General features: G+C 40.5%; 1 protein-coding gene across 4 annotated transcripts in view; it reads right to left on the bottom strand.

The window, feature by feature from the left end:
• Positions 1-24,516, bottom strand: part of LOC139749459 (nonsense-mediated mRNA decay factor SMG8) — a 138,370-nt gene that overhangs the window by 68,466 nt on the left and 45,388 nt on the right. For all 4 annotated transcript variants that reach the window (XM_071663355.1, XM_071663356.1, XM_071663358.1 and 1 more), the window contains exons 7-8: positions 10,259-10,399; positions 3,330-3,520 (exon numbers count right to left, since the gene is read on the bottom strand). In XM_071663355.1, coding sequence (XP_071519456.1) covers positions 3,330-3,520; positions 10,259-10,399 — 332 coding nt within the window. The remainder of the gene's footprint in view (positions 1-3,329; positions 3,521-10,258; positions 10,400-24,516) is intronic.

The following is a 24,516-nucleotide window of genomic DNA, read 5'->3' as shown; positions in this document are numbered from 1 at the left end:
ATGTGAATAAGAGCAAGGTTATTAGGTACAATAGGGTTGAGGGTCAAGGCAATTGGGAGGTAAGTTTGAATGGAGAAAAACTGGAGGAAGTGAAGTGTTTTAGATATCTGGGAGTGGATCTGGCAGTGGATGGGACCATGGAAGCGGAAGTGAATCATAGGGTGGGGGAGGGGGCGAAAATTCTGGGAGCCTTGAAGAATGTGTGGAAGTCGAGAACATTATCTTGGAAAGCAAAAATGGGTATGTTTGAAGGAATAGTGGTTCCAACAATGTTGTATGGTTGCGAGGCGTGGGCTATGGATAGAGTTGTGCGCAGGAGGGGGTGGATGTGCTGGAAATGAGATGTTTGAGGACAATATGTGGTGTGAGGTGGTTTGATCGAGTAAGTAATGTAAGGGTAAGAGAGATGTGTGGAAATAAAAAGAGTGTGGTTGAGAGAGCATAAGAGTGTGTTTTGAAATGGTTTGGTCACATGGAGAGAATGAGTGAGGAAAGATTGACCAAAAGGATATATGTGTCAGAGGTGGAGGGAATGAGGAGAAGTGGGAGACCAAATTGGAGGTGGAAAGATGGAGTGAAAAAGATTTTGAGTGATCGGGGCCTGAACATGCAGGAGGGTGAAAGGCGTGCAAGGAATAGAGTGAATTGGAACGATGTGGTATACCAGGGTCGCATGCTGTCAGTGGATTGAACCAGGGCATGTGAAGCGTCTGAGGTAAACCATGGAAAGTTGTGTGGGGCTGGATGTGGAAAGGGAGCTGTGGTTTCGGTGCATTATTACATGACAGCTAGAGACTGAGAGTGAACGAATGGGGCCTTTGGTGTCTTTTCCTAGCGCTACCTAGCACACATGAGGGGGAGGGGGTTGTTATTCCATGTGTGGCGAGGTGGCGATGGGAACAAATAAAGGCAGACAGTATGAATTATGCACATGTGTATATATGTATATGTCTGTGTGTGTATGTATAAGTGTACATTGTGATGTATAGGTATGTATATTTGCGTGTGGACGTGTATGTATATACATGTGTATGTGGGCGGGTTGGGCCATTTCTTTCGTCTGTTTCCTTGCGCTACCTCGCTAACGTGGGAGACAGCAACAAAGCAAAATAAATAATTTTTTTTCTTTTTTTTTTTATACTTTGTCGCTGTCTCCCGCGTTTGCGAGGTAGCGCAAGGAAACAGACGAAAGAAATGGCCCAACCCCCCCCCATATACATGTATATACATACATCCACACACGCAAATATGCATACCTACACAGCTTTCCATGGTTTACCCCAGACGCTTCACATGCCTTGATTCAATCCACTGACAGCACGTCAACCCCGGTATACCACATCGCTCCAATTCACTCTATTCCTTGCCCTCCTTTCACCCTCCTGCATGTTCAGGCCCCGATCACACAAAATCTTTTTCACTCCATCTTTCCACCTCCAATTTGGTCTCCCTCTTCTCCTCGTTCCCTCCACCTCCGACACATATATCCTCTTGGTCAATCTTTCCTCACTCATTCTCTCCATGTGCCCAAACCACTTCAAAACACCCTCTTCTGCTCTCTCAACCACGCTCTTTTTATTTCCACACATCTCTCTTACCCTTACGTTACTCACTCGATCAAACCACCTCACACCACACATTGTCCTCAAACATCTCATTTCCAGCACATCCATCCTCCTGCGCACAACTCTATCCATAGCCCACGCCTCGCAACCATACAACATTGTTGGAACCACTATTCCTTCAAACATACCCATTTTTGCTTTCCGAGATAATGTTCTCGACTTCCACACATTCTTCAAGGCCCCCAGAATTTTCGCCCCCTCCCCCACCCTATGATCCACTTCCGCTTCCATGGTTCCATCCGCTGCCAGATCCACTCCCAGATATCTAAAACACTTCACTTCCTCCAGTTTTTCTCCATTCAAACTCACCTCCCAATAAATAAAATAAATAATCATAATTACTTTTAGGGATCCATGTTAAGGATATCTATTCCTAATACCAGGATGAAACTACATTATGAACAATGTGAGTATACTGTTTCAATGAGTGACTATCAATACCGTGTCATACTAACAAAGGTAAAAGCTAGAAACTGCATACCATTTGGGATACTTAGTCAACACAGGGTTACCCTGTCTTCTGTCCAGTACAGCAAGGCTTCAGGTCAGTGCTTTCAGATGCACTACTTTTCATTCAAGACACTTTAGAATTAGAGCACATCATATCAACTTGAAATGCTGTGCATCAACTAGCGACTTATTGAAACAAAAAAGTTTTCTTCTATAAATCTTCAATGTCTAAAACAATATTTTCTTTTAATAATAAGGAGTATCACAATATTCAAGGTACTTTGTACTCACAATGCACATTATAATTATGTCCCAGCAAATACCCTTTAATCTATAACACATCAGCTGGCAATAAGTTTGTGTATATTCACCAATACCGTATCATTTACCACATCCACAAAGAGTGTAGGCTTTTCAGCTGAGATCTGATTGTACTCCAGCAGAAACAGAGGGTAGATCAGATGATTCTGGGGGTAGTGTAAACAAACCTAAGACTCCTCCCTCTTCATACCAGTAATCTCATTCCACTCCACCACCATCTTAAGATTTCATCACCAAGTGTTTTAGTAAGTCTATTAGAATATCATCTGCATTACTTGTGATATGGCAACACTAAGGTGAATCAGATCATTCAGAAAGTGCTGTAAATAACCTTTGTGCCCCTTCCTCTCACAGCATACCTCAGCCCACCTAATCCCTCTCTAAAACACCTGAGGCCTTTAATCAGTAAGTTTTCAATTACCATATAAAATATCTGTAAATTATATCATAAATGAATATGGCAGCGTATATGGGTGACCTACTAAGTTGTGTCAGGTACAGTAAAATCCATCCATAAGAGTTCCAAAGAAACATAATCCCCCTGACAATATGGGTTTCAGCGGTTTCACCTATGATGTATGGATTCAACTTGAGACGACTGTCCAGGAACATAACCCTGTTGTAAGTTGAAGCCTTGCTGTGGCAGCAAGCAGCTCATCCATCTTCTGACCAGAGCAGATGAGTTCAATGAATGCTGCAGTACCACAAAGATTTATGATCTTCATGGGAGTCGAACATGATCGTAATCTCATAATTAATCATATTTTTTTTCTTCTCTGAGTAATATCGTTTCATGCCAATAGATGATGCTGGTAAAAACTTCATATACTCAATTTCACTTCTAGTTATACTTTTATATTAATATAATCTTCCATACTAATACTCTAACTAGCTGCATACTTGTATATGTTAATTTCAGCAGCTTGCTCTCACCTGTCATCATCTGTGTCCTGAGGAGTCTTGTGCCTGGGATGTTTACAGGTATTGCCTGTTAGAGATAATGTTTCACAACCCATTCGTCCATCTTGCCAAATTTGTTCACAAGCTTTCTCTACCTGAGTTACATAATCCTCATACATTGGTCCCCGAGCTTGAGCACTAAGCACACTGAGGGCCAGTTCCATCTGAGGTTCAAAAGTGACCATTTAGTTAAAAGTGAAGTTTAATTTTCTTCTTTACAATGATAATACAAGCAGAATGACATGCCAAATCATGTACAATAAAGAATGTGTGATTGCAGGAGTTTTCTTCCAAGACAAGCATGAAACCCCAAAGAAAAATGATGAAAAATCTTTCTTTTTTATGATTACACTTTCAGTGATAAAATATTCTAATACCTTATGTTAATACTTTCCACATACAACATTAAAACAATGCAGCTAAACTCAAAAATATTGCCACATTTCTAACTAATCTAAATATGATTTAGTTTTCTGTAACAAATGACACACATACTAATAATGTGATAATAAAGCATGCTGATGAAAGCACTATACTGTCATGATTTGAACTAATTCTGTGTAACACAAACATACTTTATTTCATTAAATTTTCAAAATCAAATACTTATTTTGTAAACATCTACATCACTGTTTTCACTACAGGATTTCACCACTCCATACATCTTCATTACCCCCATAACTTAACCCTTATTTGGTTCAAGTCAACTTACATTTACAACTTCCACTTATCTCTCAATCTATTACCTTTACTTATGTCCCCATTTACAAGTGGTGTTTAAAATGCATACATGAACCTTTTCAGGAATTCCTAACCCCAACTCTGCAAGCTAGATAAGGAGCAGGGATGCCTAAATCTGTAACCCTTTCTACTATGCAGTTACTGAGCCCTGCCTTTTGGGAAAATAGTAGGAGCAACAGAGAGAAGTAGTAGATAGGAACATTTAGGTAGGAGCATTAGACAGAAGTAGTAGGTAGGAACACTTGGCAGGAGCATTAAGCAGAAGTAGTCTGTATGAATATTAGGTAGGAGCCTCTGTAAACACTGCACTAGACTTGCCCTTTGCAAGTGGCCTGTTAAGGGTGAGGTACTAAAAGGGAAGAAGCAGCACTGAAGTTCACTTGTTATGCTGTGGCTACAACCTTTAAGGAGTTTCAGAAGGCAGAAGGGAACAGGCATCTGAGATACAGATAGATAGAATAGACAATGGAACTTACAGATGGCTATCAGTCATAACTCTAAAGAACATGGATAAAATGTAGTGATATCAAAACTTACCTAACATTGAATAAGTAATAAAATAACAAAAAAAGATATGCAAGATGTGGGCATGGCAAAAAAAAAAAAAAAAATGCAAAAAAATTCTCTCAACAGTAATGGTAAATAAGCAAGGAAAATAGGAGAGCCTCGAGTCCCTCTGGAATAAAGCTAAGGAATGATCCAATACCACTGTGTGCTTTAACCAACACCTACCCTTTAACCCCTTAATTCCTCTACATGGATATCTATGTGCTGGGTTTCACGTTTCTACTGCAAGGTTGCCTGTCAAGCTGGGTGGTTGCTGGTACAACATTGTACAATAATTTCTCCCCACAGTCTGCAATATTCCAGCCTTGTTAATGACAGCATATTCTCCTGAGTTTTCTAGGGAGGATACCTACTGAAATTTAGCTACATTTACAGGAAAAGGCCTGTGATCCTGATTTCTCAGGTGATGATGACCTGTATTGGGATAGTGATTCCATGGCCACAAATTTTTCTAGCACTGAAAACTGAGCAAGATGAGGCAAAAGGTGTTTCTAACAGAAGTGAGAGCAGTGATGTCTGTGCCAACCTGACTCTGACAAAACTGTTTCTCTGGTGTAGCTTTTAAATTAACAAATATAATTTTCATGTTAGAAAAAAATTATTAATGAATCAATGATTTTAATTAAAAAAAATTCTATACAAAACAAAATATATCAAACTATTTAATGTAGGCAAAATAAACAATATCACAAGTGCAATGGCAACTCGCATGATACTCTGGCTTTACTCTCAAATATTTTAGCATATTATGATGGAATATCTAAAAAATTTCTACATATTACCAAAGTAAAAGAATGGATGAAATATAGTTTTTCTTATTTCTTATTATGCTTTGTCGCTGTCTCCCGTGTTAGCTAGGTAGCGCAAGGAAACAGACAAAAGAATGGCTCAACCCACCCACATACACATATACATACCTATACATCTCAACTTATACATATATCTACACACAAAGACATATACATATATACACATGTACATAATTCATAGTGTCTGTCCTTATTCATTCCTGTCGCCACCCCGTCACACATGAAATAACCCCCCACTCCCCCCGCATGTGCGCAAGATAGCGCTAGGAAAAAACAACAAAGGCCACATTCGTTCAAACTCAGTCTCTAGCTGTCATGTATAATGCATCGAAACCACAGCTCCCTTTCCACATCCAGGCCCCACAAAACTTTCCATGGTTTACCCCAGACACTTCACCTGCTCTGGTTCAATCCACTGACAGCACGTTGACCCCGGTATACCACATCGTTCAAATTCACTCTATTCCTTGCACGCCTTTCATCCTCCTGCATGTTCAGGCCCTGATCCCTCAAAATCTTTTTCACTCCATCTTTCCACCTTCAATTTGGTCTCCCACTTCTCCTCGTTCCCTCCACCTCTGACACAGATATCCTCTCAATCAATCTTTCCTCACTCATTCTCTCTGTGTGACCAAACTATTTCAAAACACCCTCTTCTGCTCTCTCAACCACATTCTTTTTATTACTACATATCTCTCTTACCCTACATTACTTACTCGATCAAACCACCTCACATCACATATTGTCCTCAAACATCTCATTTCCAGCACATCCACCCTCCTCCGCACAACTCTATCTATAGCCCATGCCTCGCAACCATATATCATTGTTGGAACCACTATTCCTTCAAACATACTCCTTTTTGCTTTCCAAGATAATGTTCTCGACTTCCACACATTCTTCAACACTCCCAGAACTTTCGCCCCCTCCCCCACCCTATGGTTCACTTCCACTTCCATGGTTCCATCCTCTGCCAAATCCATTCCCAGATATCTAAAACACTTCACTTCCTCCAGTTTTTCTCCAATCAAACTTACATACCAATTGACTTGTCCCTCAACCCTCCTGTACCTAATAACCTTGCTCTTATTCACATTTACTCTCAGCTTTCTTCTTTCACACCCTTTACCAAACTCAGTCACCAGCTTCTGCAGTTTCTCACCCAAATCAGCCACCAGTGCTGTATCATCAGCGAACAACAACTGACTCACTTCCCAAGCTCTCTCCTCCACAACAGACTGCATACTTGCCCCTCTCTCCAAAACTCTTGCATTCATCTCCCTAACATTCCCATCCATAAACAAATTAAACAACCATGGAGACATTACACACCCCTGCCACTAACCATAATTCACTGAGAACCAATCACTTTCCTCTCTTCCTACACATGCACATGCCTTACATCCTCGATAAATACTTTGCATCTCTATCAACTCTATCATATGCCATCTCAAGATCCATAAATGCTACATACAAATCCATTTGCTTTTCTAAGTATTTCTCACATACATTTTTCAAAGCAAACACCTGATCCACACATCCTATACCACTTCTGAAACCACACTGCTCTTCCCAAATCTGATGCTCTGTACATGCCTTTATCCTCTCAATCAATACCCTCCCATATAATTTCCCAGGAATACTCAAAAGACTTATACCTCTGTAATTTGAGCACTCACCTTTATCCCCTTTGTCTTTGTACAATGGCACTATGCATGCATTCCGCCAATCCTTATGCACCTCACCATGAGTCATACATACATAAAATATCATTACCAACCAGTCAACAATACAGTCATCCCCTTTTTTAATAAATTCCACTGCAATACCATCCAAACCTGCTGCCTTGCCAGCTTTCATCTTAAGCAAAGCTTTTACTACCTCTTCTCTGTTTACCAAATCATTCTCCCTAACCCTCTCACTTCACACACTATCTCGACCAAAACACCCTATATCTGTCACTCTATCATCAAACACATTCAACAAACCTTCAAAATACTCACTCTATTTCCTTCTCACATCACCACTACTTGTTGTCACCTCCCCATTAGCCCCCTTCATCGATGTTCCTATTTGCTCTCTTGTCTTACGCACTTTATTTACCATTTTCCAAAACATCTTTTTATTCTCCCTAAAATTTAATGATACTCTCTCACTCCAACTCTAATTTGCCCTCTTTTTCACCTCTTACACCTTTCTCTTGACCTCCTGCCTGTTTCTTTTATATATCTCCCAGTCATTTGCATTATTTCCCTGCAAAAATCTTCCAAATGCCTCTCTCTTCTCTTTCACTAAGAATCTTACTTCTTCATCCCACCACTCACTACCCTTTCTAATCTGCCCACTTCCCATGCTTCTCATGCCACAAGCATCTTTTGCGCAAGCCATCAATGCTTCCCTAAATACATTCCATTCCTCCTACACTCCCCTTATGTCCTTTGCTCTCACCTTTTTCCATTCTGTACTCAGTCTCTCCAGGTACTTCCTCACAAAAGCCTCCTTCCCAAGCTCACTCTCACCACTCTCTTCACCCCAACACCCTCTCTTCTCTTCACCCCAACATTCTCTCTTCTTTTCTGAAAACCTCTACAAATCTTCACCTTCGCTTCCATAAGATAATGATTAGACATCCCTCTAGGGGCACCTCTCAGCGCATTAACGTCCAAAAGTCTCTCTTTCGAGCGCCTATCAGTTAACACGTAATTCAATAATGCTCTCTGGCCATCTCTCCTATTTACATAGGTATACTTATGTATATCTCTCTTTTTAAACCAGATATTCCCTATCACCAGTCCTTTTTCAGTGCACAAATCTACAAGCTCTTCATCATTTCCATTTACAACACTCAACACCACATGTACACCAATTCAGAGGCACTTGAGAAGCAAAATCTAGGGGATGGAACATATGGACTACCATGAAAGGCTGAAAGAACTGCAGATATATAACCTAACAGGAAGAAGAGAATGCTACATGATTATCTATGCATGGCCACTAATTGAAGGTACAAAAGAAAATTTATTAAACCTGAAAGCCTTTCAACAGGAAAAATACAGAGTCATGAAGTCTTAAAGAATACCATGAAACACTGAAAATAAATCAGACAAAAATATATGACACCCAGCTAGGAAGCAAGAATGATTGTTCACTGCTCTGGCAGAAGAAACAAAAAAAATATGCACAGAACAAGAAACTACAGAAGGATTTAAAAGAAACCCTGAAAATGGTTGAAATTAGTCCCAAATGAACCAAAAATTGATAACTATGTAATGCAGGTGGCAGCTAAAAGAAGTCAAATGTGGTGAGTGCTTTGTGCCAGCCCTGCTATTTTCACAAGCTCTTGTTACAAGTACTTGTAGTTAGGTACTCTCTTTTTCAATTGAGAGCTGTGGATTGTTTTTCTTTGAAATGTTTACTTAGAATTACTATGACATCACCCTTTGGAATTTTAACATTTTTCATCCATTGTTTGTTCATTAAATGCACTGATTTTCAGTACATGGTTAACGTATGCCTATGTAAGGTGCTCATATTTTTTTGGTTAAAATCAAATAAAGAAATCTAGATACTTTTGTGCCAATCTGAAAGAATGTGATGTGTGCTTCACGCACATCCTAATAGATTGTAGGAAAAGATTGGAGCCTCTAGCAGGCACCTTGGTTACCACATGGTATCATCTCCAGTTGGTCTCCTGTGTGTGTGAATAAAATTTGTAAATCCCATTTCATGTCATAGGACCTAAATGCCCAGCTAATTCTCTGTCAGCAGATGTGTCAAGCAAGAAGCAAAAAACCTCCTTGGAAGATAAATTAGCCACTATCAGGAGGCTTCAAGGAGATGATTGGCTCTGTAATGCAGCTTACCTGTAGGGTGAAAGAGGTGGGTAAAACCTCCAGTCATTAAGGTATCATCCTCTCTCTCCATTAAAAACCTTCCACAAACTTCACTTCTTCAGTATCTAGATGTCAAAACTTAAGAGCATTCTTTCTAAGCTAACCCTGCATTTGCCTAACTTTTTCATGCATAGTTATTTGAATATATCACTACCAAGGTAAAAATAAAAATCATACAGGTGTTGGTCAAGATGGTATATATATATATATTTTTTTTTTTTTTTTTTTTTTTTTTTCAAACTATTCGCCATTTCCCGCGTTAGCGAGGTAGCGTTAAGAACAGAGAACTGGGCCACTGAGGGAATATCCTCACCTGGCCCCCTTCTCTGTTCCTTCTTTTGGAAAATTAAAAAAAATTAAGAGGGGAGGATTTCCAGCCCCCCGCTCCCTCCCCTTTTAGTCACCTTCTACGACACGCAGGGAATACGTGGGAAGTATTCTTTCTCCCCTATCCCCAGGGATATATATATATATATATATATATATATATATATATATATATATATATATACATATATCTACTGGACCTGATGTCATAAGTGACTCTATGTCTATGTTCTAGAGAAACACAGACTTTTCCAGGAACATACTACAGTGCTATTCAAGGTCTGGACGTATTCAATCATCCTTGCATGGTGATCCACCACACAAAAATAAACTCTAGTTGGTTGCCATGTTAAAAATAGTTTTGTCCTGTTAAGAGTAATAAGACTGAAAGAAGAGTATGATTGCAATTTTGATATACCAACTTGATCAAACAAACAGAATTTCGAAAGGCAAACAAACACTGGTTGGCAAGTTCAAAATCTGTGACAAGCTTATGTATTCAAATACGAAACCAAATAAACACAATCCTTAAGCAAATGAGGATACTCATACAATTCAAACTAACCTTTTCTTGATGATGCATCTGAGTATAGTGTGGAGGCAGTCCATCTTTGTATGCAGATATCGCTAAGGGTAACACTTTAGCACATCTAGCGTCACTAAACCGTACTTCAGTCTCTACTAGATTTTGTAACGTACCTAAAATCTGTCAGAAAAGAATAAAGATTAAATCTTACCACTTGAAAGATATGCTGTAGCTTCAAAAGTAATATCTGTTAAAAGGTTTCCCTAAAAATTTTCTACATTACCAATGGACATATGGAGATAATGAGTGAGAAGTTGACAAACAGGAATACATGTGTCAGTAGTTAAAGGGACAAGGATGGGGAGGAGACCAAATTAGAATGGAGGGATGGAGCAAAAAAGATTATGAGTGCTAAGGGCCTGAACATGCAGAAGGGTTAAAGGTAAGCATAGGACAGAATGAACTGAAGCAATGTGGTGTATGGGGGCCGACATGCCATCAGTGGACTGAACCAGGGCATATGAAGCATATGGGGCCTGGCCTGGCTGTGGAAAGGGCACTGTGGTTTCAGTGCATTGCACATGACAGCTAGAGAATGGATGTAAGTGAATGTGGCTTTTGACTGTTCCTAGTACTCAATATTTCTTGTAACCCAGACCACCTTAACACTCCACTCTTTCCCTGCAAAACCATTTCATTTTCTACTCTATTTCATATCTAGCAAGCCCAGTTTTCTATCCATCCTTCCATCTTGCTCAAAATCCCAAACTCAGGGATCAATCTCCACACTTTACAGTCCTTCAGACATTGCTATTGTAAGCCCTTGATTTACTTCCTAATGTCAAGGTCACCTGAGATATGCAATCTGAATGACAAAGCTGCACTTAAAAATACACCTCAACCCCATTTAACATTCTATGAACAGCTAGAAATGTGATGACCTGTCAACATCCTCCCATATTTCTTTAATGGAGAATACTTCTTTAATAGACAAAATTTTGGATACCAAATTTTGTACCACTACACCAAAACTCATTCTGAACTGCCCTTATTAACTATTAGCACCATGATCTTGTATGAACTCTTTCAACTTCACCTTTAAACAAACACTTCTAGGTTTCCTTGTAAGGGCTTATAGCTCCTTTTCTGTCAAAACTATAAATATGGTGCCAATAAGAAAAATGAAAAACACATACATGCATTCACATCCTTTACATTATATAAACTTTTTTGATGTCAATGGTGGACAAGTCTTAGAAAGATGCAACAACAGAGCAACAAGTGGCCATACCATGAAACTAAGAACCTTGTAAGAACAGACATAAAGATGTGTTTTATAGCATAATGATGATAGTGCAAATGTGGACAGCATACATTAGTTTAAATAGGAGTATGATAACAGAGAAAGTTCAAGAGATGGAGCACCTAGGGCACCATGAGTGTAAAACTCCCTCCCCATAAAGTACAAACAGATAACTACAAACAGGTTAAAGAAAACTTAATACCTTCAGACAGATATTAATGTGACTTTACTAGTGCCTCTACATGGATATTTATGCAATGAGATTTGTGCCTAAATCTTGAGACAGCAATGAGCCTGGTTGGTAGCTGAGCTGGTGGTGAGCAATAATTTCTTCCCAAAGTCAGTTGCCATCAAGCCATGCAAATGATAACACATTTTCATAAATTTCTATGAAGAAAGCTGAGTGGCTTATTGCTAGATTTAGAGAAAAAGGCAGAAGACTACCCTGAATTATTTAATGATGATCATCAAAGTGAGTGGAGAGTGGTGTGTGGAGTGAAAATGGAAATGAATGCAAGGTATGGGAGGGTGTGGAAGGAGGAGTGGTATGGATGGGAATGAATGAAAATTACTGGAGAAGAAGGAAAGAAGGATGTGCAATTCTGCTATCACTGAGAGTGTGGGAGGGTGTTACAGAGCATGGATGAAATGGATCAAGAATCCTGAGAATGAAAAGAAAGACTGGGACTGTGAAGTATGCATGGGTATAAGCACAACATGTGACTGTGAATATGAAGACTGTATGAGGTAAAGATGAAATGAAGCTTTCCTAGAAAAATCTGAACGACTATACAAATGGTTTTGAGAATAAGAGAAACATGGTCATATTGGGTGTTATCAATATGAAAGTGAAAGTGGTATGTGATGATATTGGTGAGATAGTTGGCAAATGAGGAATGCCCGGAATAAATGAGAATAGAAGTCATCTTGCAGATATTTGGGATAAGAGGGATTTATTCCTTGCAAACACCTTTTTTCAGCCCAAGATGATCCACAGATATGCATGGAGGAAGAATGATAGAAGACAAAACGGCTTTGATTGACTATGTGGCTGAGGATAGAAGACTGAGAAAGGCTGTATTAGATGCTAGAGTTGTGAGAAGATTCTCTGGAGACTCACCATTTCACAATTCTTGTAAGGATGAGGATCAGGGAGAAGTGGAGGCATGGTGTAATGGAGAATGGAGAGGTAAAAGTGTCAACAAGCAAGAAGATGAACCTGAAAAAATAAAGAAAGGAGTATTACAAGAAGGTAACTGAAAGCTTAGACATAAGTGCAGTGAATGTAGGAATGCAGTTATGTGTGAATGAGCTGTTTAAAATATCTAAAGAAATGTCATTAAAGGCGGGGGAATTAGTAGTTGGATACAAGGTCGTGAGATATAGGAATAAAAAGGGCATGAGATATAGGAATAAAAAGGGCAATGCATGGTGGAATGAAGAGATTATGAATACTGTGGGAGAGAAGAAAAAGGCATATGGTAGATTGCTCAATACGAATATACCAGAGGAAGTTCAGCAAAGAAGGAGGGAAATATGTAAGCAGAATGTTACGAAGCTGATAAAGGAAAGTAAAGAAAGAGATGAAGATTTTGGGAGGAAGTTAAGTGAAACATTTCTGGATAATAAGAAACTATGCTGGAAGAGGTGAAAAAGGAGAGGTGGAGATGTTAATGTGAGAAGTAGGAGAGGAGAGTTGCTGAATCAATAGGAGGAAATGAAAAAAAGATGGCAAGAGTATTGAGAAGAACTGATGAATGTGGGAGAAGGAGAGGCAGCAGCTGTTATATGCATGGGTATGGAGGATGGAAGGAAAAGGATGTCAGTGCAAGGGCTTATAGCAAAAAAGGAGGTAAGAAGGGTAATAATGAGGCTGAATGTAGGAAAGGCTGAAATGCTGAAGTATGAAGGAGAAAGTGTGGTAAAGTAGTTGCATCTGATTTGTGATTTAGCATGGAAACAGAAGGTTGTGCCTGAGTATTGAGTGAAAGCTATTTTTGTTACTTTATTCAAACGAAAAGGTTATAAGGAGGTACGTAACAATTATAGGGGATTAAGTAAGTTAAGTAAGCCAGGAAAAGTGTATACAAGAAGGTTGATTACAGAGTGATGGAAGTGACTGAATGAAGAGTAAGTGAAGAGCAAGGCATTTTTAGGAAAGGTAGGGGATGTGTGACTCAGATTTTTGTGGTAAAGATGATTGTGGAAAAGTATTTAGTGACAGGTAAGAAGTGTATGCAACTTTTATGGATCTGAAGAAAGCATACAACACTTGAGAGGAATGCTTTATGGGATGTTATGGATATATGGAGTAAAGGGACAACTGTTGGATGGTGTGAAAGCCTTCTATTGAAGAGAAAATGCATATGTAAGAGTGGATGGTGAGTCAAGCAAAAGTTCTGCTATAGATGTCGGAGTAAGGCAGGTCTGTGTGATGTCACTGTGGCTTTTTAACATACATATGGATGGAGTGATAGGAGAGAGGAAATCAAAACTAGGGAAAAGGGGTACAGAGATGGAATGTGGTAGTGAGAAATGGTAGCTAGTGGCAAACCTGTTTGTGGATGTTACTGTGTAGTTTGCTGAGAGTAAAAAGGAGCTGCACAAGGATGTAAATGTGTAAGAATAGGAAACTGAATGTAAATGCAAGTAAAAGAAAATCAATGGTGTTTGAAAGGAAACAGAGTAAAAGTATAGATTTTGTAAAACCATACTGAGTGAAAGAAGAAAGTGTAATAAATTGTGCTTATGATATGGGTGGAGAAAGACTGGAAGAGGAGAGAATTTTGGTATTTAGGAGCTGCTGTCTTGGATAAGTTTGTTGATAGGGAAGAAGAGATAATGGTGAGAGCAGTAAAGGGCAGAAGAGTCACTGGGTCTCTTAATAGAGTAATGAAGGGTAGAGGTGGATGTACAGAAGAGCAGAGAGGATTAAGGAACAGCATAGTCCTCCCAACCCTGACCTAAGCAGCCAAAGCATAGATATGGAATGAGTCACAGAGGTCAAGAATCCAGGCTGTGGAAATAAGCTATTTGAGAAGAGCATGTGATATGACCAGATGGAATGAGGAAAGAAACGAAGAGGTTTATGAGAGATGTGGTATGGCAGGAAATGGCAAAGGAAATGAATTGCAGAATGGTAGAGTGAGTGAAATGTAATACTTTGAGGTGGTTTGGGTATGTGGAAAGACTGCAAGACTGCCTGTGACAGAGAAAAATAGGGTAGAAGAATACAGGAGAGAAAGAAGTGATGGAAGAATGCATGGAATGGTGTATGCAAGGGAGGCACTGAGGACAGGGATAATTGGAGACTTGCTGTGGCTAACCCTTGATGAGAGTTCCCAAACAGAATGGCCATCATAGATATATACACAAACTGAATAGAATTCTTTCAGCATCACGATTTGATCAGGATTAGGCAGGAAAAGGTTCTCCATCAGTAGTGAAGGTAGCATTGTCAGCACCCATCTGACACTGACAACACTGCATCTGACTAACTCAGCTGTTAATTCTAAAAACTTTTAAAGTTTTGCCATTGTAAAAAAAAATCAATAAATCACACTGATGGGTATGATGTATAATGTTTGCCATTTTCTTGAAGAAATGTTCACGGTACACATTACTGATCCCTTATAAAAACTTAAAGGTTGAAATCAAGTTACCCCTCAATCTTTTCTATTCCAAGGTGTGTGTGTGTGTGTGTGTGTGTGTAAAATCAGCAGTTTACCAGAAAATAACTCCAGGCCTGTTTTTCATGATTACAGAGAGTCTACTGCTCATGAAGCCTAATATATACAAGTGTGGGGAGTGGCTGGGGTGGGGGGTGAGGAACAGAATATAGAGGAAAACCTATGCAATACATGTAAAGAATATCAAGTTTGAATGTGCTATATTTTAGGAGTATATAGAGCCTAGAAGTGAAATTTCCTTGAGTTACTGGGCTCAACCTACTCGAGGTTACACCGCAGTTGAAGTCACATTTGGTGAGGCTGTATCATTGAGAGTACAGTCTTGTCTGAAAACTCACTCCGAACAAGTCAACATATCCCTGTAATTGGATGAAATGCAACCTTGGGTGGCAGGAGCCTTAAGAAAGGTCCTGGGTAATACCAAGACTCTTTTACAGAAACTGGGCCTGGGGTACTTATAAATAATAGACAAATAAATAGAAGTTTTCCAGGTTCAAATCAAATGCCCAGCAATGCAGCCAATTTCAGAAAATCATTTGATTAACTGTTGTTCTTTCAAAGGAGATTACATTACTAAGATATGAAATGGCTAACACAGTGAAATGAACAGGTGTAACAAAAGTTATGGTATAAAAGTGTTGCTGTAACTAAATGGAAGGGAGTTTAGTTTCACTGTATACAAAAGGCAATACTGTCAGCATCAGCTGAAGAATCAAATTCTAATCATGTCAGTCTTTTTTGTGCTAATAAGCTTCAATACTGTTACAAGCATTACTCTGCAGGATCAATTTAAGAATTTTAGTGCTGCCTAGAGCCAAAATAAACAGAAATCTTAAAGAAGGCAGGGAAATTATGATAAAAAAGCTAAAGCATGAAACCTCTCAACCAGTTAGTTATAACAATATCTACAACTAAACGACAAAAGGGAGAGATGAAGCGGGAACTATTAGAGATCAAAAGTTTGGAGAGGGAGAGATGAAAGAGGAACTATCACAGATCAAATGTTTGGAGATGTTATGGAAAGCTAAGAAAAAACCAAAAGTTAACAAAATATGAGGTGCAATTAAGGACAATGAAGAATCAATTCAAGGATAACAAAGGGGGTCATAAGAGTGGAACTTAAACAAATAAAGAGTAGAATAAATAAGCAAGGACACAGATTCACATCTGGTAAGGGAGATCAAAGGGTACATAACCAAAGGATTGAAGGTGGATTGGTTAAACCTTTGATGCCTTAGCATCCAGATGATACTTATGGACTGAGTTTTGTGTCTTTCTGATGCCTTAGCATCCAGATGATATTCATGGACTGAGTTTTGTGTCTTAACTTCAAGGCCATGCACTGAGCCTGGGTGGTGGTGAAGGTGGCAGTGCATGGTAGTTTTCCCCACAGTCAAAGATCCTCCAGCAAAGGAAGTTGAGCCTGAATTGTTTGATGATAGTCATCTGTAGAGTGAAAAAGGAGAAAGGAGAGATCAAATTGGAGATGGAAGGATGGAGTGAACAAGATTCTGAGCAATCAGGGCCTGAACATGTTGGAAGGTGAAAGTCGAGCACAGGATAGAGTGAATTCGAATGATTGGTTTACAGAGGCTGATGTGCAGTCAATGGACTGAACCAGGGTACTTGAAGCATCTAGGATAAACCATAGAAAGGACTGTAGGGCCTGATTGTGGAAAGGGAGTTGTGGTTTCTGTGCATTACACAGTGACAGCTACAGAATGAATGTGAGTGGATGTGGCCTTTCTTCATCTGCTCCTGGCACTGCCTAACACATGAAATGGTGATCAAGAAAGGAAAAAAAAAAGAAAGAAAAAATACATGCAGTCTGTTGGGGATGATAGGGCTTGGAAAGTGAGTCAGCTGCTGTTCAAGCAATGATGCAGCACTGGTGACTGATTTGAGTAAGAAACTGCAGAAGTTGGTGACAGTTTGGAAGAGTGTATGAAAGGAGAAAGTTGAGAGTAAATGTGAATACAAGCAAGGTTATCAAGCTCAGCAAGATTGTGGGACAAGTCAGTTGGGATGTAAGTTTGAATGAGTCAAAACTGGAGGGAGTAAAATGTTTTAGATATCTGGGAGTGGACTTAGCAATGAAAGGAACCATCAAAGCGAAAGTGAGTGATAGGGTGGGGGAGGAAGCGAAGATTCTGGGAGTGATGAGGAAAGTATGGAAAGAGAGAATGTTATCTTTGAGAGCAAAACTGGGTATGTTTGAAGGAATAATAGTTACAACAATATGATATGGTTGTGAAGCATGGGCTATAGAGAGGGTGGATGTGTTAGAAATGAAATGTTTAAGGACAATATGTGGTGTAAGGTGGTTTGATCATGTAAGTAATGAAAGGGTAAGAGAGAGGTGTGGTATTTAAAAGTATGGGTGAGAGAGCAGAAGAGCACGTGTTGAAATGGTCTGGACATATTGAGAGAATAAGGGAGGAGAGGTTGATGTGTGTGTGTTGAAATGGTGCGGACATATGGAGAGAATGAGTAAGGAAAGGTTGACAAAGAGAACATGAGTGTCAGAAGTGGAGGGAACAGGGAGAAGTGAGGGAACAAATTGGAGGTGGAAGGATGGATTGAAAAAATTATGAGTCACATGGGCCTGAACATGCAAGAGGGGAAAGGCATGCATGGGATAGACTGAATTTGAACAATGTGTTATACTGGGGTTGACACGCCATTAATGGACTGAAACAGGGCATGCAAAATGTCTGGGTTAAACCATGGAAAGGTCTGTGGGACTTGGAAGTGGACACGGAGATGTGGTTTTGGTGCATCACACATGAATGCTAGAGAATGGATATGAGCAGATGTGGCCTTTCTTTGTATGTTTCCTGGCACTACCTCGCTGTTGCAAGGGGTAGTGATGCTGTTTCCTGTGGGGTGGGATGGCACAAAGAATGGATAAAGGCAAGCAAGTATGAATACATACATGTGATTATATTTATTTATTTATTATTTTGCTTTATCGCTGTCTCACGCGTTAGCGAGGTAGCGCAAGGAAACAGACGAAAGAATGGCCCAACCCGCCCACATACACATGTATATACATACATGTCCACACACGCACAATATACATACCTATACATCTCAGTGTACACATATATATACACACACAGACATATACATATATACACATGTACATAATTCATACTGTCTGCCTCTATTTGTTCCCATCGCCACCTCGCCACACATGGAATAACAACCCCTCCCCTTCATGTGTGCGAGGTAGCACTAGGAAAAACACCAAAGGCCCCATTCGTTCACACTCAGTCTCTAGCTGTCATGTAATAATACACCGAAACCACAGCTCCCTTTCCACATCCAGGCCCCACACACTTTGCATGGTTTACTCCAGACGCTTCACATGCCCTGGTTCAATCCATTGACAGCACGTCGACCCCGGTATACCACATCGTTCCAATTCACTCTATTCCTTGCACGCTTTTCACCCTCCTGCAAGTTCAGGCCCCGATCACTCAAAATCTTTTTCACTCCATCTTTCCACCTCCAATTTGGTCTCCCACTTCTCCTCGTTTCCTCCACCTCTGACACATATATCCTCTTGGTCAATCTTTCCCCACTCATTATCTCCACGTGACCAAACCATTTCAAAACACCCTCTTCTGCTCTCTCAACCACACTCTTTTTTTTCCACACATCTCTCTCACACTTACATTACTTACTCGATCAAACCACCTCACACCACATATTGTCCTCAAACATCTCATTTCCAGTACATCCACCCTCCTGCGCACAACTCTATCCATAGCCCACGCCTCGCAACCATACAACATTGTTGGAACCACTATTCCTTCAAACATACCCATTTTTGCTTCTCGAGATAATGTTCTCGACTTCCAAACATTCTTCAAGGCTCCCAGAATTTTCGCCCCCTCCCCCACCCTATGATTCACTTCCGCTTCCATGGTTCCATCCGCTGCCAGATCCACTCCCAGATATCTAAAACACTTCACTTCCTCCAGCTTTTCTCCATTCAAACTTACCTCCCAATTGACTTGACCCTCAACCCTACTGTACCTAATAACCTTGCTCTTATTCACATTTACTCTTAACTTTCTTCTTTCACACACTTTACCAAACTCAGTCACCAGCTTCTGCAGTTTCTTACATGAATCAGCCACCAGCGCTGTATCATCAGCGAACAACAACTGACTCACTTCCCAAGCTCTCTCATCCACAACAGACTGCATCCTTGCCCCTCTTTCCAAAACTCTTGCATTCACCTCCCTAACAACCCCATCCATAAACAAATTAAACAACCATGGAGACATCACACACCCCTGCCGCAAACCTACATTCACTGAGAACCAATCACTTTCCTCTTTTCCTACACGTACACATGCCTTACATCCTCGATAAAAACTTTTCACTGCTTCTAACAACTTGCCTCCCACACCATATATTCTTAATACCTTCCACAGAGCATCTCTATCAACTCTATCATATGCCTTCTCCAGATCCATAAATGCTACATACAAATCCATTTGTTTTTCTGGATTTGTTTTTCTAAGTATTTCTCGCATACATTCCTCAAAGCAAACACCTGATCCACACATCCTCTACCACTTCTGAAACCACACTGCTCTTCCCCAATCTGATGCTCTGTACATGCCTTCACCCTCTCAATCAATACCCTCCCATATAATTTACCAAGAATACTCAACAAACTTATACCTCTGTAATTTGAGCACTCACTCTTATCCCCTTTGCCTTTGTACAAAGGCACTATGCAAGCATTCCGCCAATCCTCAGGCACCTCACCATGAATCATACATACATTAAATAACCTTACCAACCAGTCAGCAATACAGTCACCCCCTTTTTTTAATAAATTCCACTGCAATGCCATCCAAACCTGCTGCTTTGCCGGCTTTCATCTTCCGTAAAGCTTTTACTACCTCTTCTCTATTTACCAAATCATTTTCCCTAACCCTCTCACTTTGCACACCACCTCAACCAAGACACCCCACATCTGCCACTCTACACCACCTCAACCAAGACACCCCACATCTGCCACTCTATCATCAAACACATTCAACAAACCTTCAAAATACTCACTCCATCTCCTTCTCACATCACCACTACTTGTTATATGTGTTTATATATACATTTCTTTTTTCTTTTTTTTGCTTTGTCGCTGTCTCCCACGTTTGCGAGGTAGCGCAAGGAAACAGACGAAAGATATGGCCCAACCCACCCCCATACACATGTATATACATACGTCCACACACGCAAATATACATACCTACACAGCTTTCCATGGTTTACCCCAGACGCTTCACATGCCCTGATTCAATCCACTGACAGCACGTCAACCCCGGTATACCACATCGATCCAATTTACTCTATTCCTTGCCCTCCTTTCACCCTCCTGCATGTTCAGGTCCCGATCACTCAAAATCTTTTTCACTCCATCTTTCCACCTCCAATTTGGTCTCCCACTTCTCCTCGTTCCCTCCACCTCTGACACATATATCCGCTTGGTCAATCTTTCCTCACTCATTCTCTCCATGTGCCCAAACCATTTCAAAACACCCTCTTCTGCTCTCTCAACCACGCTCTTTTTATTTCCACACATCTCTCTTACCCTTACGTTACTTACTCGATCAAACCACCTCACACCACATATTGTCCTCAAACATCTCATTTCCAGCACATCCATCCTCCTGCGCACAACTCTATCCATAGCCCACGCCTCGCAACCATACAACATTGTTGGAACCACTATTCCTTCAAACATACCCATTTTTGCTTCTCGAGATAATGTTCTCGACTTCCACACATTCTTCAAAGCTCCCAGGATTTTCGCCCCCTTCCCCACCCTATGATCCACTTCCGCTTCCATGGTTCCATCTGCTGCCAGATCCACTCCCAGATATCTAAAACACTTCACTTCCTCCAGTTTTTCTCCATTCAAACTTACCTCCCAATTGACTTGACCCTCAACCCTACTGTACCTAATTACCTTGCTCTTATTCACATTTACTCTTAACTTTCTTCTTTCACACACTTTACCAAACTCAGTCACCAGCTTCTGCAGTTTCTCACATGAATCAGCCACCAGCGCTGTATCATCAGCAAACAATAACTGACTCACTTCCCAAGCTCTCTCATCCACAACAGACTTCATACTTGCCCCTCTTTCCAAAACTCTTGCATTCACCTCCCTAACAACCCCATCCATAAACAAATTAAACAACCATGGAGACATCACACACCCCTGCCGCAAACCTACATTCACTGAGAACCAATCACTTTCCTCTCTTCCTACACGTACACATGCCGTACATCCTCGATAAAAACTTTTCACTGCTTCTAACAACTTGCCTCCCACACCATATATTCTTAATACCTTCCACAGAGCATCTCTATCAACTCTATCATATGCCTTCCCCAGATCCATAAATGCTACATACAAATCCATTTGCTTTTCTAAGTATTTCTCACATACATTCTTCAAAGCAAACACCTGATCCACACATCCTCTACCACTTCTGAAACCACACTGCTCTTCCCCAATCTGATGCTCTGTACATGCCTTCACCCTCTCAATCAATACCCTCCCATATAATTTACCAGGAATACTCAACAAACTTATACCTCTGTAATTTGAGCACTCACTCTTATCCCCTTTGCCTTTGTACAATGGCACTATGCACGCATTCCGCCAATTCTCAGGCACTTCATTATGAGTCATACATACATTAAATAACCTTACCAACCAGTCAATAATACAGTCACCTCCTTTTTTAACAAATTCCACTGCAATACCATCCAAACCTGCTGCCTTGCCGGCTTTCATCTTCCACAAAGCTTTTACTACCTCTTCTCTGTTTACCAAATCATTTTCCCTAACCCTCTCACTCTGCACACCACCTCGACCAAAACACCCTATATCTGCCACTCTATCATCAAACACATTCAACAAACCTTCAAAATACTCACTCCATCTCCTTCTCACATCACCACTACTTGTTATCACCTCCCCATTTGCGCCCTTCACTGAAGCTCCCATTTGCTCCCTTGTCTTACGCACTTTATTTACCTCCTTCCAGAACATCTTTTTATCCTCCCTAATATTTAATGATACTCTCTCACCCCAACTCTCATTTGCCCTCTTTTTCACCTCTTGCACCTTTCTCTTGACCTCCTGTCTCTTTCTTTTATACATCTCCCACTCAATTGCATTTTTTCCCTGCAAAAATCGTCCAAATGCCTCTCTCTTCTCTTTCACTAATAATCTTACTTCTTCATCCCACCACTCACTACCCTTTCTAATCAACCCACCTCCCACTCTTCTCATGCCACAAGCATCTTTTGCGCAATCCATCACTGATTCCTTAAATACATCCCATGTATATATGTATATATATACATATATATTTCTTTTCATGCATATCTACCATTTCCCACAACAGTGAGGTATAGTTTAGAACAGAGGAAGGAGCCCAAGAGGGAAAATCCTCATTTGGCCTCCCTCCTTTGTTCCTTCATTTGGAAAAGTAAAAACGGGAGGGGAGGATTTCCAGCCGCCCGCTCCCTCCCCTTTTAGTTACCATTTACGAAACGCAGGTAATACGTGGGAAGTATTCTTTCTTCCCTATCCCCAGGGATAAAGTATACATATGTGAAGCTTCTGGGGTAAACCATGGAAAGGTTTGTGGGGCCAGGATGTGGAAAGGGAGCTGTGGTTTTGGCGTATTATACATGACAGCTAGAGAATGAGTGTGAATGAATGTGGCCTTTTTTGCCTTTTCCTAGTGCTATTTTGAAGACTTGTTGAATGTGTTTGATGACAGAGTGGCAGATATAGGGTGTTTTGGTCGAGGTGGAGTGCGAAGTGAGAGGGTCGGGGAGAATGGTTTAGTGAACAGAGAAGAGGTAGTGAAAGCCTTGTGGAAGATGAAAGCCGGCAGGTTTGGATGATACTCCAATGGAATTTATATAAAAAAAAGGGGGTGACTGTGTTGTTGATTGGTTGGTAAGGATAATCAATGAATGTTTGGATCATGATGAAGTGCCTGAGGATTGGTGGAATGCATGCATAGCACCACTGTGCAAAGGCAAAGGGGATAAAGGTGTGTTCAAATTACAGAGGCATATGTTTGTTGAGCATTCCTGGGAAATTATATGGGACGATATTGATTGAGAGGGTAAAGGCATGTACAGAGCATCAGACTGGGGAACAACAGTGTGGTTTCAGAAGTGGTAGAGGATGTGTGGATCAGGTGTGTGCTTTGAAGAATGTATGTGAGAAATACTTAGAAAAACAGATGGATCTGTATGTAGCATTTATGGATCTGGAGAAGGCATATGATAGGGTTGATAGAGATGCTTTGTGGAAGGTTATTTCTTTTTTTTATCATTATACTTGGTCGCTGTCTCCCACATCAGCAAGGTAGCGCAAAGAAACAGACGAAAGAATGGCCCAACCCACCCATATACACATGTATATACATAAACGGCCACACACGCACATATACATACCAATACACTTCAATGCATACATACATATATATACACAGACATACACATACATACCCATGTACATATTCATATTTGCTGCTTTCATCCATTCCCATTGCCACCACGCCACACATGAAACAGCACCCCCCTCCCCATCACGAGTATGCGAGGTAGCGCTATAAAAAGACAACAAAGTCCACATTCGTTCACACTCAGTCTCTAGCTGTCATGTATAATGCACTGAAACCACAGCTCCCCTTCCACATCCAGGCCCCATAAAACTTTCCATGGTTTATCCCAGACGCTTCACATGCCCTGGTTCAATCCACTGACAGCACGTCCACCCGGTATACCACATCATTTCAATTCACTCTATTCCTTGCACACCTTTCAACCTCCTGTATGTTCATGCCCTGATTGCTCAAAATCTTTTTCACTCCATCCTTCCACCTCCAATTTGGTCTCCCACTTCTCGTTCCCTCAACCTCTGACGCGTAAATCCTCTTTGTCAATCTTTCCTCACTCATTCTCTCCATGTGACCAAACCATTTCAATACACTCTCTTCTGCTCTCTCAACTGCACTCTTTTTATTACCATACATCTCTCTTACCCTTTCATTACTTACTCGATCAAACCACCTCACACAACATACTGTCCTAGAAGCGGTGAAAAGTTGGTACCAAGGATGTAAGGCATGTGTACAAGTAGGAAGAGAGGAAAGTGATTGGTACCCAGTGAATGTAGGTTTGCGGTAAGGGTGCATGATGTCTCCGTGACTGTTTAATTTGTTTAAGGATGGGGTGGTTAAGGA

This window comes from Panulirus ornatus, chromosome 7, assembly GCF_036320965.1.
Source record: "Panulirus ornatus isolate Po-2019 chromosome 7, ASM3632096v1, whole genome shotgun sequence".
NCBI lineage: Eukaryota > Metazoa > Arthropoda > Malacostraca > Decapoda > Palinuridae > Panulirus > Panulirus ornatus.
The sequence above is the reverse complement of the archived record's forward strand: the minus strand, read 5'-3'. Positions and strand labels throughout refer to the sequence as shown.